Source organism: Daldinia decipiens (assembly GCF_022478715.1).
Source record: "Daldinia decipiens strain CBS 113046 unplaced genomic scaffold F4813scaffold_2, whole genome shotgun sequence".
Taxonomy (NCBI): domain Eukaryota; kingdom Fungi; phylum Ascomycota; class Sordariomycetes; order Xylariales; family Hypoxylaceae; genus Daldinia; species Daldinia decipiens.
Genome location: NW_026054545.1, coordinates 538,568 through 552,872, shown reverse-complemented (window position 1 = coordinate 552,872; position 14,305 = coordinate 538,568). Strand labels below are relative to the sequence as shown.

At 48.0% G+C, this 14,305-nt stretch overlaps 4 protein-coding genes across 4 annotated transcripts; 1 reads left to right on the top strand and 3 right to left on the bottom strand.

Annotated features, from left to right (window-relative positions):
- Positions 1-2,091: 2,091 nt before the first annotated feature.
- Positions 2,092-4,014, top strand: F4813DRAFT_384849 (glycerol kinase; the record flags this gene model as incomplete). Its single annotated transcript, XM_049246164.1, has 3 exons — positions 2,092-2,396; positions 2,464-3,455; positions 3,536-4,014. The coding sequence occupies 3 exons, from the start codon at positions 2,092-2,094 to the stop codon at positions 4,012-4,014; spliced, it is 1,776 nt and encodes a 591-aa protein (XP_049104102.1).
- Positions 4,015-6,565: 2,551 nt separating this feature from the next.
- F4813DRAFT_99405 (mannose-1-phosphate guanylyltransferase) lies at positions 6,566-8,197 on the bottom strand. The gene is made up of 4 exons (XM_049249115.1): positions 7,969-8,197; positions 7,851-7,894; positions 7,612-7,758; positions 6,566-7,539 (listed from the first exon to the last, which is right to left on the bottom strand). Exons 1-4 carry the CDS (start codon positions 7,973-7,975, stop codon positions 6,640-6,642), a joined length of 1,098 nt encoding a protein of 365 aa, XP_049104101.1. The 5' UTR covers positions 7,976-8,197; the 3' UTR covers positions 6,566-6,639.
- Positions 8,198-10,956: 2,759 nt separating this feature from the next.
- F4813DRAFT_384847 (uncharacterized protein) lies at positions 10,957-11,807 on the bottom strand (the record flags this gene model as incomplete). Its single annotated transcript, XM_049246163.1, has 2 exons — positions 10,957-11,312; positions 11,777-11,807. 2 exons carry the CDS (start codon positions 11,805-11,807, stop codon positions 10,957-10,959), a joined length of 387 nt encoding a protein of 128 aa, XP_049104100.1.
- A 1,098-nt stretch (positions 11,808-12,905) lies between these two features.
- On the bottom strand, positions 12,906-13,779 carry F4813DRAFT_99399 (uncharacterized protein). The gene has a single exon (XM_049249114.1). The coding sequence runs from the start codon at positions 13,680-13,682 to the stop codon at positions 13,233-13,235; it is 450 nt and encodes a 149-aa protein (XP_049104099.1). The 5' UTR covers positions 13,683-13,779; the 3' UTR covers positions 12,906-13,232.
- Between the last annotated feature and the right edge of the window lie 526 nt (positions 13,780-14,305).

The following is a 14,305-nucleotide window of genomic DNA, read 5'->3' as shown; positions in this document are numbered from 1 at the left end:
GCCGACGGCAATAGGAACGGATACGGGGTCTGGGGAGGGGGGGGGAATAAAAAAATTGGTTTATTAATTTCGGGGTTACTTTGGCACGTTGCCGAGCATTAGATAAATGGCTCATGGAAATATAATTTCTAAGCGGTGGAAGGATTGGTTGCACGTGGACTAAGGAAAAAAGGGGAAAGGAGGTGGGAAAGGAAAAAGAGGGTGAAAGGGAAATGGGGTATGGGGAATGGGGAGGGGAACGGGGAAGGGGAAGGGGAAGGGGAAAGGGAAAGGGAGAGAGAGGCTTTGTTCGGAAAGGGTGGGAGACAAGGGAATGAATGCATCGTCAATATCGTTGACGTATACTATGTACGGGAGGAATGGAATACGTGGCCAACCTTGGGTCCCACGTCCAGACATAGATAATGAGTGATTATGCGCGCGCCCGGTGGCCGGTCACGAACAAAAAAAATAAATTTTTATCACGCGGATGTGATTATCGTGAAGTGGCCCCTCGCACAGATCACCGAGTGTTGGTCTAGAGCAGGCAAACCGTGCTTGACCGCATCCCAGGGGCCGCCTACCTCGGAGGCTCAGACGAGAGGGACCCCCATGCTGCGATGCTGCCATGTTCCAATCTTAGGCCGTTAGGCAGGGAATGCAAGAAAAAAGGTCACGCTGGCCAAGCTATGCGTGTTGCGTGCTATGTAAGATAGAGAGGGAGGTTGACGAGAATAGTAAAATCTGTTGAGTAATGGAACACTAGAACATTAACCTAACCTAGGGAATTCTTCACATGGGAAAGACAAAAAAAAAGAAAAGAAAAAGAAAAAGAAATGAGTAATGAGGGGCAAAATTCGGCTCGACCTTTTTTGGGGGGTTTTTTTTCTTTGATGAGAATGGATTGCCAAATTTCCAGCGCCGCGCCCCTTAGCAGCTAAAGCTGACCTAGTGACCTCTCTTGCCCCTCTAATACAAGGGACGATGAGCTAATGGGAGCCTCCCCCTTCCATAAGAGAATGTTCCACCAATCCATCCCGAGACGATAGAAAGATTGGCTGGGAAGGTGGGGAATCTTTTTTTTTCTTTTTCTTTTTCAAGACACTCTCATAAGGACGCATCGATACACTCATTCGCCCATAAACTCGAGGAAAGAGCGCTTTGTAAGGTCTAGGCGGTTCCTTATATGTAGGTTTCTTAAGATAGCCCAGATCTAGGCAGGTCCTGCTTACAACCGTGCCGGTATCGTGCCGGTATGTAGGTATGTATATATCTTGTCAGCAAAATTCGAACCAAACAAAATTAGCTTAAACCCATCCAATAATGTTCCCCTCAATCCTCCAAACTTTCTCCACTCTCCACTTTCCACGAGCCTACCATTAGTTCCCATGAATCCCATGAATCCCATACAGTTCATACGCTTGCTCATCTTATACGTTCATACCATCCAAGCTCTCTTAATGGCCCTAAATTTGCCTCAGATACACGGCTCGGTAGCTCTCAACACCCCTGCTCTTTCCTGCATCCTCGAATTTGCATTAGGCACCTGGCACTTTGTTCAATTCGCATGCTAAGAAGCTTCAGCCGGTTCAGATCGGTACAATTGAGGTACAATACATACGTAAGTGCGTAAGTGCGACATTGTGCGATCTACTCGCACTTACCAAGATGATTGTCCCATTCACTGCCACTGCCACATCCACATCCACGTCCTTATCCTTTTGCTCTTTCTCCTCTTATTACTATTTCCCTTCCGTTTCTTTATCTTTCCTCTTCTCCTCATATTCCTCCTACTCTTACTCTTTCTCCCCTCGTACCCATCATACCCATCATACCCATCATATATCCTCTTGCCGACTTGTTCCCTCCATAGCCACTGCCCCGTTGCAGCAAAAGATACCAAAGATACCAAAGGTACCCTTTATAAACCGAGTTCCCGTCGCGGGATATACCTCGGCCTCCTTTGAGCCGACTGCACGTCATCTCGATCCATATTGCTAGGATAAGGCTAAATTGCCTCACGCCGTCTCCCACCTTGAACGAACCTCAACACCATCAAGCTGTCCAGTAATTATCTCACCAGTTGTCATTCGTAACAACAACCAGAGTGCAATGGGAGACAACCGTGAGACCAACGGGTTGACCAACGGTCATGTCAATGGTTATGCCAATGGCCGCACCAATGGCTATATCAATGGTCAGCGTGCCAACGGTTATACCAACGGCAACACCAATGGACATACCAATGGCAATTCCAACGGCGGCGGTCTATGGACTAGCAAACGTGCACCGTCGGAATGGTTTATCGGTAGTATAGACCAGGGCACCACGTCGTCGCGTTTTCTCATCTTCAATCGCCACATGGACCCAGTCGCTAGTCATCAAATCGAATTTGAAAATCTCTATCCTGAATCGGGGTATTGACGTCACCCTGCCCCCCTTATTACATCAACCATGAGCTAATGCCCCATTTTCGCAACGCAGGTGGCACGAACATGATCCTTTAGAATTGCTCAAATCTGTCGAGTCTTGTATCGAAAGAGCCATTGAACAGTTTGCTTTCAAAGGTTATTCCAAGTCCCAAATAAAAGCTGTAGGTATCACAAACCAGCGCGAAACCACCGTATGCTGGGATAAGATCACTGGCGAGCCCCTATGCAATGCTGTCGCATGGCCAGACACCCGAACCAAAGATATCGTCCGAGATTTGAAGAACTACCCCGGCGCCCATGCCATTCCCGAACTATGCGGTCTTCCTCTAAGCACGTATCCCTCCAGCGTAAAACTGGTTTGGCTGTTGAAGAACAACCTGACCGTGAGAAATGCCTACGAAGAAGGCCGTCTTGCATTTGGCACCGTAGATAGCTGGCTGATTTATCGCCTAAACGGTAAGGAGAAGAATATCCACGTCACGGACACTACCAACGCGAGTAGGACCATGTTCATGAACTTGCACACCCGGCAGTATGATGACAGACTACTCTCCTTCTTCGGGATTGACAAGAACAAGGTTACACTGCCCAAGATTGTGCCATCGTCAGACCCCGAAGCCTTCGGTACTATTGGCCGCGGCGCCTTGGCCGGAGTGAAAATTGCAGGTTGCTTAGGTGACCAGGCCAGCGCGCTCGTCGGCCAATGCGGATTCAAGCCAGGCCAGGCCAAGAACACATATGGTACTGGATGTTTCTTGTTATACAACGTAGGCCACAGGCCGGTACTTTCCAAGTATGGCTTGTTGGCGACGGTCGCATTCGACTTTGGAAAGGGCCGGGAACCAGTTTACGCCCTGGAGGGAAGCATAGCGGTGGGCGGCTCCGGTGTAAAGTTTTTAATGAACAATTTAGGATTTATTCGAGACTCCAATAGAGTTGGGGAATTGGCTGAGAGCGTCAAGGATAATGGCGGGGTGGTGTTTGTAACCGCATTCAGTGGTCTATTCGCACCGTACTGGATTGACGATGCGAAAGGTACCCTCTGTAAGTCTTCATCAATAGCCTCGACGGGCCTTGACAGGCCTCAACCTATCCAGATAAGCATCTCGCTAATCATGTTCCAGTCGGAATAACGCAACACACACAAAGAGGCCACATCGCACGTGCGACACTAGAAGCTACTTGCTTTCAGACTCGCGCGATTTTAGAAGCGATGGAGAAAGATTCAAACCATAAGCTTGCGTCTCTTGCCGTTGACGGCGGCATGTCGAACTCGGACCTGACGATGCAGACACAAGCTGACGTTACCGGCATCCGCGTGGAGCGACCGGCAATGCGTGAGACCACGGCCTTGGGTGCCGCAATTGCTGCCGGCCTAGCTGTCGAAGGTTGCTGGTCCAGCTTTGAGGAGCTCACAGAGCTCACACGCAAAAAGGCAGGTCGTCGGGTTTTCGAGCCCAGAGTCGACCGGAAGAAAGCTCAGCGCATGTACCAACACTGGGAGAGAGCTGTCGAGATGAGTCGCGGATGGGTCCGCGACGATCTCTCTGATGACGAGAATGAAACTTCCAGGCCTGACATCTTCAGGAAACCGACGCTGTAAAATTTCAGATGTCGGAGTTGGCGCCCCCTCTCATTAATAACTATAAGTCACAATGGAGTGTGACGGGTAGGAGTGGATCTTAGGAATGATATCTGGTCATTCACTGGATGCACGAAGCGCTCGACGGGCGCAATGACCTCCATTTCCTTGCATTGGACATGTTGTTTCGGGAATAGATGCCCTGACATGCATGTCATATATAGGCAGGCAAGCGTGTAAGTACCCAGGCAGGCAGAGGCAGGGAAAGGCAGCTTACACACCTTTTTACTTCAAATTTAACCTACCTGATTTTGTACGTAGCAAAACAAAAGGTCGCACATGCGGGAGGTTGGATGGGAGGGGACGTGAATGGTACGGCGAAAGGGTAGGAGGGTCGGGTATAATTACATAGTAATGCTAGTCGTGCGTACCCCAGGTATAATAACACACAGTATCTCCATAGTTTTCCTGCGGGCGTAAACGTATTATGTATTCGCAGCCGAGCGGAACCATGTAATTGGCGTTTCGAGCTCGGTTTAATGTGCGGCCGTGAGACGGGGCGCCCACGCAGATTCGCAGACTCGCAGATTCGCAAATTGCTGACCGAAAGTGAGCACGGGACACGGGACGAGACGGCACGATAATACGTACAGCAGGCCGAATTGCGGTTTACTGCCTAACGTTTATCATGTGAGCATGTGAAGGGCGATGGGATAGACGGGACCATGATATTGGCTCCTTTTTTTCGTGTGTATGGTATCACATTGCCACTTCGGAATTTTCACCTGGGACAGATGACGAAAGCAGGAATATGTACATACGACGGGGGGGACGTACGGGAGGGAAAGGAATTATAGACGGATGGACGGACGGACGGGGGGACGTGTGAAAATGCTGGGGAGACGGGCAAGGTAGGTAAGTAAGTAGGTAGGTAGGTAAGGTTCATGTAGATTGAGTGGATGGATGGATTGATGGTAGGTAGGTACCTAGGTGGCAGTATGTATGTATGGATGTATGGATGGATGTAATTGCGCGCGGGCGCGGACACCCGCCTATATGTGCTGTACCTACCTAGAATAATACGTAGGTTTACCTACTTCTCCATCTACACCTACACTAGGTACGTTTACATTGCACTGTATATATACCTAGGTACCTATATACTTACATACAGACGAATAGGTCAACTGAGTTTAACGTAGCTTAATGTTGCTGGTATTCTTGCTTTTCTGCTTAGGTATACATTACACTGAACGGACGAACGAACGAATGAATGAATGCATGATAGATGTAGGTAGGTAGGTAGGTACATACCTAGGTATAGTAGTTATATGTAGAAGATACAAATAGAAGTAGATGTAAAAGTAGAATAATATACCAGCAGGAGCAGCATCAACATGAGTACCTAACCTACCTACCTAGGTTACATAAACACACGCGCGCATACACACAAATACAATAATTAACAAAATAAAATAAATCCTACCTGGTCGACATCACTAAACCTACACCAGCCAACCAGCCAACAAACGTAAACACCGCAAAACGCAGAAACCCAATCGATCCCGATCCGGCGCAACGGCATCCCGTACGGACGTATTCTCGGAGCAACCAAACAGCCGGCTACTACCTCATCACAAAAGTGACCGCGGGCCCGTCGCATCGACAGCTACCACGGTGTAGATCGCTACCAGGCAAACATGTACGTAGCGTCTCTACCAAAGAAACATCACCGCTCCTCCGTGGGGGGAAATGAATGAATGGATGGATGAATAAATACCTACCAACGCCACTCGGTCGCTCATCACATCATATCACACCAAATCATCACACAAGCTTCAGATCACATCTTAGTCATTATCTTTTCCATTGCCCCTATTCCTCTTGTTCTCACTATACTCTCTCAGCTTATCTAACCCACCAAGATCAATCACCTAGGCAGGCCAGCTTGACGAGTCTGAGACACAGTTTCGCCCTCGCACATAACGGTACGAGGTAATAACGATCCCGATTCTCGGTCCCGTTCGTCCTCGGCTGCTTTTGCTCATGCTCGACAGTTCCACGTATTAAGTTAGCCACCGCAAATACCAATTGAGAATTTCAATTATACCCATCGCCGTAACGTCGTGTGCTCTTGCATCCATATCTTTTTTAGAGTCCAATGCTGACCTCATCCACATCGTCTCTCCTTTGCCGTAGACACTTTTCCCGTGTTTTATTTTGTATATATGCCCCCTAATGGGCCAAGTAGGCGCTCTATATGGTCGCGAAGAACCCGTATAGAACAAGGGTCGCATCATGTGAGTGAGGGTTCCGACTTCTCGTCAGTTCCAGTCGGGCATAACTCGACCAGAATAAAGACGACTAACTCCCGCCCTCCAATTCCCCCGACCCCAAATCTCGCCGGAATATCGGGCAAAATTATGACGGTCATCTATCATGACATGCGGACCAGAACGCCATCCTACTTGGGAAACGGAATCGAAAAAAAATGCTGAGAAGAGAGGTGCCCGAAGCCGGAGGGCGGAACAACTAACTTATTACGAAATAATAGAGGTTGAAAAGGTGCCAGATTATACACAGGAAGAAGTGCCGAAAAAATCGAAGTGGGCAGTCGAGAAGAGCGCAAAATGACGCTATAATCAACTACATGATAATAGATGGGTAGTCGACGTTGGCCTTGATGCTCTTGTGCGGGAGGACGCTTCCACCGTTGACGTAGATCTCGTCGCCGATGCTCACGTCGTCGCCGAGGACAGTGACGTTCTCGAGACGAGCCCACTTTCCGACGACGCTGTTCCAGCCGACGATGGTGCTCTTGATCCATGCGTGGTCCTTAACCCTGGATCCCGGGAGGAGCGTACATCGCTGTAGACGCACACCGTCACCAATGACAACATTCTTGCCAATGACAACATTGGGTCCAATGCGGCAGTTCTTGCCAATCTTGGCAGACTCGTCGATCATGACATTGCCACCATGGACGTAGCTCTCGGAAGGAGAAACTAGTAGATGGGGCTGCTTCTTTGCGAGCGATGAAAGGTATAGGCAGGTACCCGTTAAGAAGTCCTTCGGTTGACCGACGTCCATCCAGAAGCCCTCGAGGTCGAAGGAGTGTAATTGTCCATCGCGAACGATAGCGGGGAAAGTTTCTTGCTCGATGGAGGTAGGTCGGTTCTTTTCAATGCGTTGGAGCACCGAAGTGTTCAGCATGTACATACCGGCATTGATACGGTTGCCGACGAATTCGATGGGCTTCTCGACGAAACGGTCGATTCGCGTAGGGTGGTTGGGCTTGTGAACGATGACACCATATTTAGAGGGCTCTTCAACCTTCGTAACAACAATAGTGCCTTCGTTACCGTGTGACTTGTGGAATTCGGCGAGCGCCTTGAAGGGGAAGTCGCAGGTAATATCCGAGTTTAAGACAAAGAAGGGAGAATCGTCCTTAGCTAGAATCTCCTCTGCAAGCTTAAGCGGACCAGCGGTACCGAGGGGTTCGTTCTCGAGGGAGAAGTGGATCTTGACACCGAGAGAGGCTTCGTACTACGAGAACCGTAATATTAGCCAATGTGAAAGAAGAAAGACTACATATTATAACTTAGGTTAGGTACTAACCTCCTTCAAGACTCTCTCCATAATCTCAGGGCGGTAGTTGACAGCGAGTACAACATCAGTGACACCCACAGCAGCCAATGCCTCAATCTGGTGTAGAATCATGGGCTTGTTGGCAAACTCTACCAGAGGTTTGGGCATGGTAAGAGTCTAAAGGACTATCCGTTAGCTTTTTGGTCCGAGTTTGAGAGATTATGCATTTTTCGATTTGACAATGCATTATAACAAATTGACCAACGTACCAAGGGCCGTAGACGTGTGCCGAAGCCACCGACGAGAATGAGGGCTATTAAATAATCTATTAGCAATGTCCGTCTCCCAAGCGTTATATGGTTTTTATTTCCCCTCAATAGCACTTACCCTTCATGATGGCGATGCAGGTGAGTAGAATTAGACGTTAATTGTCGCGAAGCGAATGTAGACCACTAAGATGTTCTCGCGCTGAGTGCTCTTGCAATTTAAGTAGCGAACAACGACAGTGCAATTGCGAAATTAGAGACCCGGGACAGTGAGTCGGTGTAGTAATGAATACCGGCGCGGGATAGGCCGAAGTTGGAAATATAAGTGAATATAAAAAGGACGGTGATGCTCTCGAAGAGTCGATGTAGTGAATAATAGCTGGTGGTGCTAAAAAAGAGGACGACTTAAGGACACTCGTGTCTCTTTGCTCGCTTGGAGGGTGTCAAGGTGGTCAAGATGGTCAAGGTGTTCAAAGTGGTGGTCGAACGAGAGATTGATGTTCAATTGTGTTCAGTTCACGGAATGCCCCCTTTATTTCTTCTTTTAGGCCAGTCAAGTCGTCGCGCCAGTAAATGCTCGAAATTAGCGTGCCCCCCCTCCCTGGACTAGGTAGGCTAGCTCCTTCCCAAACCCCTGGACATCTGGCCGAGAGTTGGCACCTGATTTTTTTTTTTTTTTGGGAAAGCCTATTTAACGCCTCTGCACCTGGCCAGCCTGGTCGCTCTTGCTGCTACCTATGCTATGTCCATATGTATGTACCTACGCCAGGTGCACGGCCCTTCAGCCACAAAGCATGGCAGATGCAGCCCTGGGAGGTACCGACCAGATGTACCCTTATTGCCCTGCCCGGGAACCAATCACGGACCGTTCCACCCCACGGATACGAAGCATTAAGATTGATTGAACATTACATCTTCATGCTACTCGATTGTTTTATTTAACTCGAAACTGAGTCAATCTTCCTTTGTAAGGTTCTGTAAGGTTCTGTAAGACTGCGAACTGGAAGCGAGTCTATCCTGGGCGTGGTTAGGAAGGTTAATGCGGTGCGGCAAATTCAAATATCCATTCAGATATTTTATTCAGGATGTCGTTAATGTCGTTAATGTCATTAATGTATTCTCGTATTGGTGTGTTCATGACAGGTGGATATGACGTCGGTTGTAATAAATACGAGTTATCCTCTACCCGGAATCTTCTCGTGTCATTCCACTACCTCAGCGCCATCGATCATTGAAGTATGTATTCTCCTTTTCTCCTCCTCAAGATAACTAGGTACATAAGTGTTGATGAACTTGTTAGGTACTCATCTTACGTGATAAGGAGAGGGTATCTCCCCGACTTCCAACTACGTACATGATCAACAGAGGCATCATGTGCGACACCCAGCACGTCCCCGGGGGCTAGTGTACCTAGCAGGGTGGGTTAGATACCGAAAGGGTTGTTACCCAGCCTTTCTGATGTGCAGATAGAGTGTGCCTGTCTCTCCCGTCCCGGACTGGCAGACGCTGTGTCACGAGCTGCAGGTTTCGTGTGCCTGTCACAAAGAGAAGCAGGGCGACGACGCATGTCCACCCGCACTCCCGTCGAGGGACCAGCACCATCTGGGACATCTGGGACATCTGGGACATCTCGGGGAAAATAAAGTTGGGGACGATGATCCGTGGGGTGTGGGAAGGGGGAGCCGTCGTTCTTTTTTTAGATGACGTTTCGTCCCGAAAAAAACATTCCGGTAGGGCTTCATCTCTAACTTGACCTTGACCTTGACCTATACGTATACATACATATACATACATATACGGGCCAACCTCCCATGTCTCCTTTCTCTACATTCCCTCGTCTCCTCCTCTGCATCATCATCATCATCATCATCATCATCTAGTTAGATGATTCTCTCTCGTTTCCTCGCCTTATATCAGATGTATATCACGGGTATTCGCATCACATCAAGACGTCCGCAAGCAAACAGAAAAAGATTAGATTGTTGCGACCATGAGGTATCTCGTCAGGTCGTTGACGTCGTAAATTCGATTCTTCGTAACTATTCGTAATCATGATCATCATCTATCTAGCCGTGAGATCGTAATTTTATGAACTTCCCGCGCAAAATAGTAATAACAATAAAAAAGCAGAAGAGCCCATCATCATCATCATCACCATGTTCTTGTTCTTCAAGCGCCCGCCCGAGCGATAGTCTCTTCTCTTCTCTTTTTCTCTTTTCCCTCGCGCTTAAATTTCCATCGCGGAATTTTCTACCCAGTTTTCCTTTTCGTTTCATTTCATGCCGTCTCTAGAATTTCGGTCGATTTCTGGCTTTCTCGTCGTCCGATTGAAGAAAATCGAGTAATGCCAGCCAGCGGGGCTTCGGCCCAAAGGGAAAAAAAAAAATATCAACAGGTGCAAGGAGCGAGCAAGGAGTGTCTCGCGTTGCGTAACATGTTTTTTTTGGCCGCCCGCACAGTCCGGGGCATTCAAAAGAAGTCTATCTCGAAATAACCAATGTCCATTGAGCCAGGCCAATAAGGCGATCGGTATTGTACGGTTCCGAAGCCATACGCGGATTAGAAGGACCATGGCTTCCCAACAGCAGGGTTTCGCTAAACAGCAGAGTTGCCTCCGATAGAATCCGTTCTCCTGAACCGGCCTGGTTCTGTAATTCCCACGGGCCCCAAGGAAAAATAGGGGGTCTCATCAAGTCTTTTTTTCTTTTTTCATATAGCATGTAGAAAATGAAGAAAAAAAAGCGTTTCAATGAAACGAGCAAAAAGCCTCTGTTCAGGACGATGACACCATATTTGTCATTATTAGTTGGGTTCATAAGTTCGTTCAGTTCATTCGTCAAGTCGTAATTCGTCGATTTATGCAAACTTTTGTCTCTCTCCTCCTCTCTGTCTCTGTCTCTCTGTCTCTCGATGTCTTTCTCTCTCGTCGGGGGATATGCCGAATGAGGGTATTCCGCGGAATATGCCTGGGGATAAGCTGTGAAGCTTCACCACGTGTATATATATCAATCTTTGACGCCTCTCTGTCCTTGCGTGTAATCCATTGGTCAAAATTAGCCGATGGTCGCGTTTGGCTGAAATCCGTCGGGACGGCAGCCAATTTCCTCCCTCACTCGAAGGATGCGGTCGAGCTGCTGCTCGAGTGGTGTCCTGACCTATGGTGGCTCTCCTTCTGGGTGTGGCCGTGGCTTGAAGAAGCGTGGCGGGACTTCTTGCGTCTGGTAGACTCATTGGCTGGAAGACCCTGGACGATCCCGTTACGCGCGAGCATGCCTCCATTGACAGAAAAGTTCCGACACACCATGAAGGCCCTCATGGCGGCATTCTCCTGAGCCAGGTGATCCGATTCGTATGCCAGGTCCGTCTGGTACTCGCGCCCATTTACCAGGACTAGGCACGTGTAGCCACTGGGATCTCTGTAACACTCGTACGAAGGGTCTCGCCACCCACGACGCCGGCACAAGCCTATCGGATGCTAAGTTAGCTGCTGATCCTGGAACTCCCCTTGCCCTGCTCCCCTATTCGATGCCAACAAATGCAAATAAACGCCCGGGAAGCACGGGCAGCGTATATGCAGCCCTAATGACGCGACGGAGATCGAGCATGACATATGCATGACAGCCGGATCGCGAACACCTCAGATTAGACGTGGAGGTACATCCGTCCATGTCAGGAACGTGGCGTTTAACAACACACGGAGAAGTGCTAGCTAGCTATGGTATTTTGGGAAATTCTTCGATGTTCTCGTGCGGCGTCGAAGCTTCGACGCAGGGGGTTTGTCCACGTGTGTGAGACGAACACATCGCTGTTCCAGCCCCACCGCGCGCATCATCGTGGGGTTGGTTCATTGGGTTCATTGGGTTCATTGGAGACGGCAAGTCGCCGAGGCGTACGTGCTCTTTTTTTGTTGAAAGTAGGCAATGACTTACTCTCGAGATACTGCATGTAGAATCCTCCCATATTGTTTTTGCTGACAGCACCGATAGCAACTTAATGCTTAACAGCCCAGAAACTCGTGTAAGAAAAAATATCCAGCAGGGTGGTATTCTCTCTCAAAGCATAGAAACACCCCCACCAAGAAAGTCGGGACGGGTGTATGTACGGATAGGATTTCCGGGGAGGAGAGAGCAAAAAACCCAGCGTGTTGCTTACGAACGCGGGATGGGATTCCGGGGCGCGTTTTGAGTATGCAGTCAAGCCCAACTGTACGAGGGAATTTTATTATTAGGAGGGATCAATGGGGAAGCGGTAGGGCAGCACTGAGAAAAAAAAGTTTCGTCGACGAGGTCTGTACTACTCGAAGGAGGTGTGGTTGTGGTGGTGTTGAAGAAGGGGGATGTTAGGCTACGTATTCGGGGCTGCGGTGCAGAGAGACGAGCCATCGACGGCGAGACATGTGTGCTTTATTGCAGAATTGAACTTCGTTAGTGCGGGGCAGGGATCTAGTAAAGACGCAATTAAACAGAACAAGGCCGAAGGGGTCGAAGAGGTTGAAGGGGGCAATGGGGGAACAATGGGGACCATAGAGGGACCATAGAGGGACCATAGAGGGACCAGAGAGGAACCAGAGAGGGACAATGGGGACGGAAAGGAACCAGGTCGATACATAGACGCAGGTGAAGATGCGGCTCTTGAAAGTGTGACCCCATCTTGCTGTGCTGGCGCGTGTCGTTGCCAGTTGATAAAGCTTCGAGAGACTAGGCAACTCCACCGCAACACATGGGGTATGCATTCCCTTAGACGATCATCTCTGATAAGTCTGGCCGTGCTGGCCGTGCTCCTTTTGGCAGAATGTGGTACCGCTGTCTCCGTCCGAGTTCTCCTCCATTCTCCTCCATAACCCTGTCCGACAATGGGGCCTAGCTGGGTAAAAAGAGGAAAAAGATAATGTATGCAGAGGTAAGCATATTTTGGAGTGGCGAAATGAAACTGGAACCAGTTCTGCGGCCAATACACGGCCTCGGCCGAACAGAATAGGAAAATAAAAACGAAATAAAAATAAAATAAAATATAACGCTAGCTAATAAATATAAAGAATAATAAGGAATAAAGAATAAAGAAATAATAAGAGATGTCACCCACTAGGGAAAAGCCAGAGACCGGTCTACCATTCACGTCTTCTCCCTTTCGATACTTAACCCGGAGCACCATAAAGAAGGGATGTGTCTGGATTGTTGTCTAGAGGGGGAAGGTCAAAAAAACAAAAAAAAACAAAAAAAGGAGAGGCCCTCGACGTGAGAGTAAAGAAAGTGAGAACGAGAGAGATACTGAGCTCCCAAGATTCCCCTTCCTCTTCGGCCACTAATGCAGCAGCAACTCAATCAAAACATCGAAAGGTCGGTACGGTATGGAAAAAAGGCGGTTTTTTAGACGACCAGAAAAGGGTCAATAATGATACCTCCCCACGTACGTGCATACTGCTTTGCTGCTACGACGACGATGCCTGTCTCTTTCTCTCTGCTTTTGATATGTACGCGCACCTGTACGGTATGGTATAACATGCTGCAAGTATGTAGGTATCATGTATGTACGTATGTACGTATGTACGTATGTAGTAGTTATGTAGGTATATATGTATGTCTGTAGGTATATGTATATGTGTATGTATATGTATAGTATAGATCCATGTACATGACAAGGACTTGGAGATCGAACCTGAGAGATGAGAAAGAGGGGGTCCCCTAAACCTAAACCAAAAAGACACCCTAACGGTGAGAGAAGATGGAGCCCCGGATCTGAGACTGAGAGGGAAAAAGGGAAAAGAGAAAAATAGAAACGTAACCACCCGCAAGCCAACCAACCTGCTGGATCAGACCAAGCCGACGGCACGTACATGGGTTTACATGGGTTTACATGGGCTTACATGGTTTACATGGTTTACATGGCTTACATGGCACCAAGAGGTGGGTTGAGGAGATGGGCGATTCGCACCGGTGCCAAAAGTAGAAAATAAGTAGAACAACGTAAGCACAAAATCTATTGGACGAATCAGAAAGGTTAATAGTAATAGTCAAAAGTAAACAACTACAGCTAGAATATAGGTTTAAAAAAAAAATTAAAAAAAGGCTGGTGCTTATTTGACAATTGTTGGACGCGAGCGAAATACTAACGGCGTTTGACGAACTTGTGCCGACGACCAATGATTTGTTTTAACTAGCTAATTTAATAAAAAAAATAAAAAATAAAAAAAGCTTAGCTTATATCATTAGTTAGTTAGGTTAGTTAGCTATCTTTTTTCTTCTTCTCTTTGTCTGACTACCTAGGTACTTACCTACCTAGGTACCTACTTATGTATTTTTGTCTGTTAGGGTTCTCCTCATCCTTATCCCCCTCTCCCCGCCGAAGTGCAGAAAAAAAAGAGACCGAAAAAAACAACAACAATAACAATAACATAAAACCAAATAAATTCGACAAGTTGACTGGCTCAAAGGCCGGGAACCATGAAGTCGGTGAAGGAA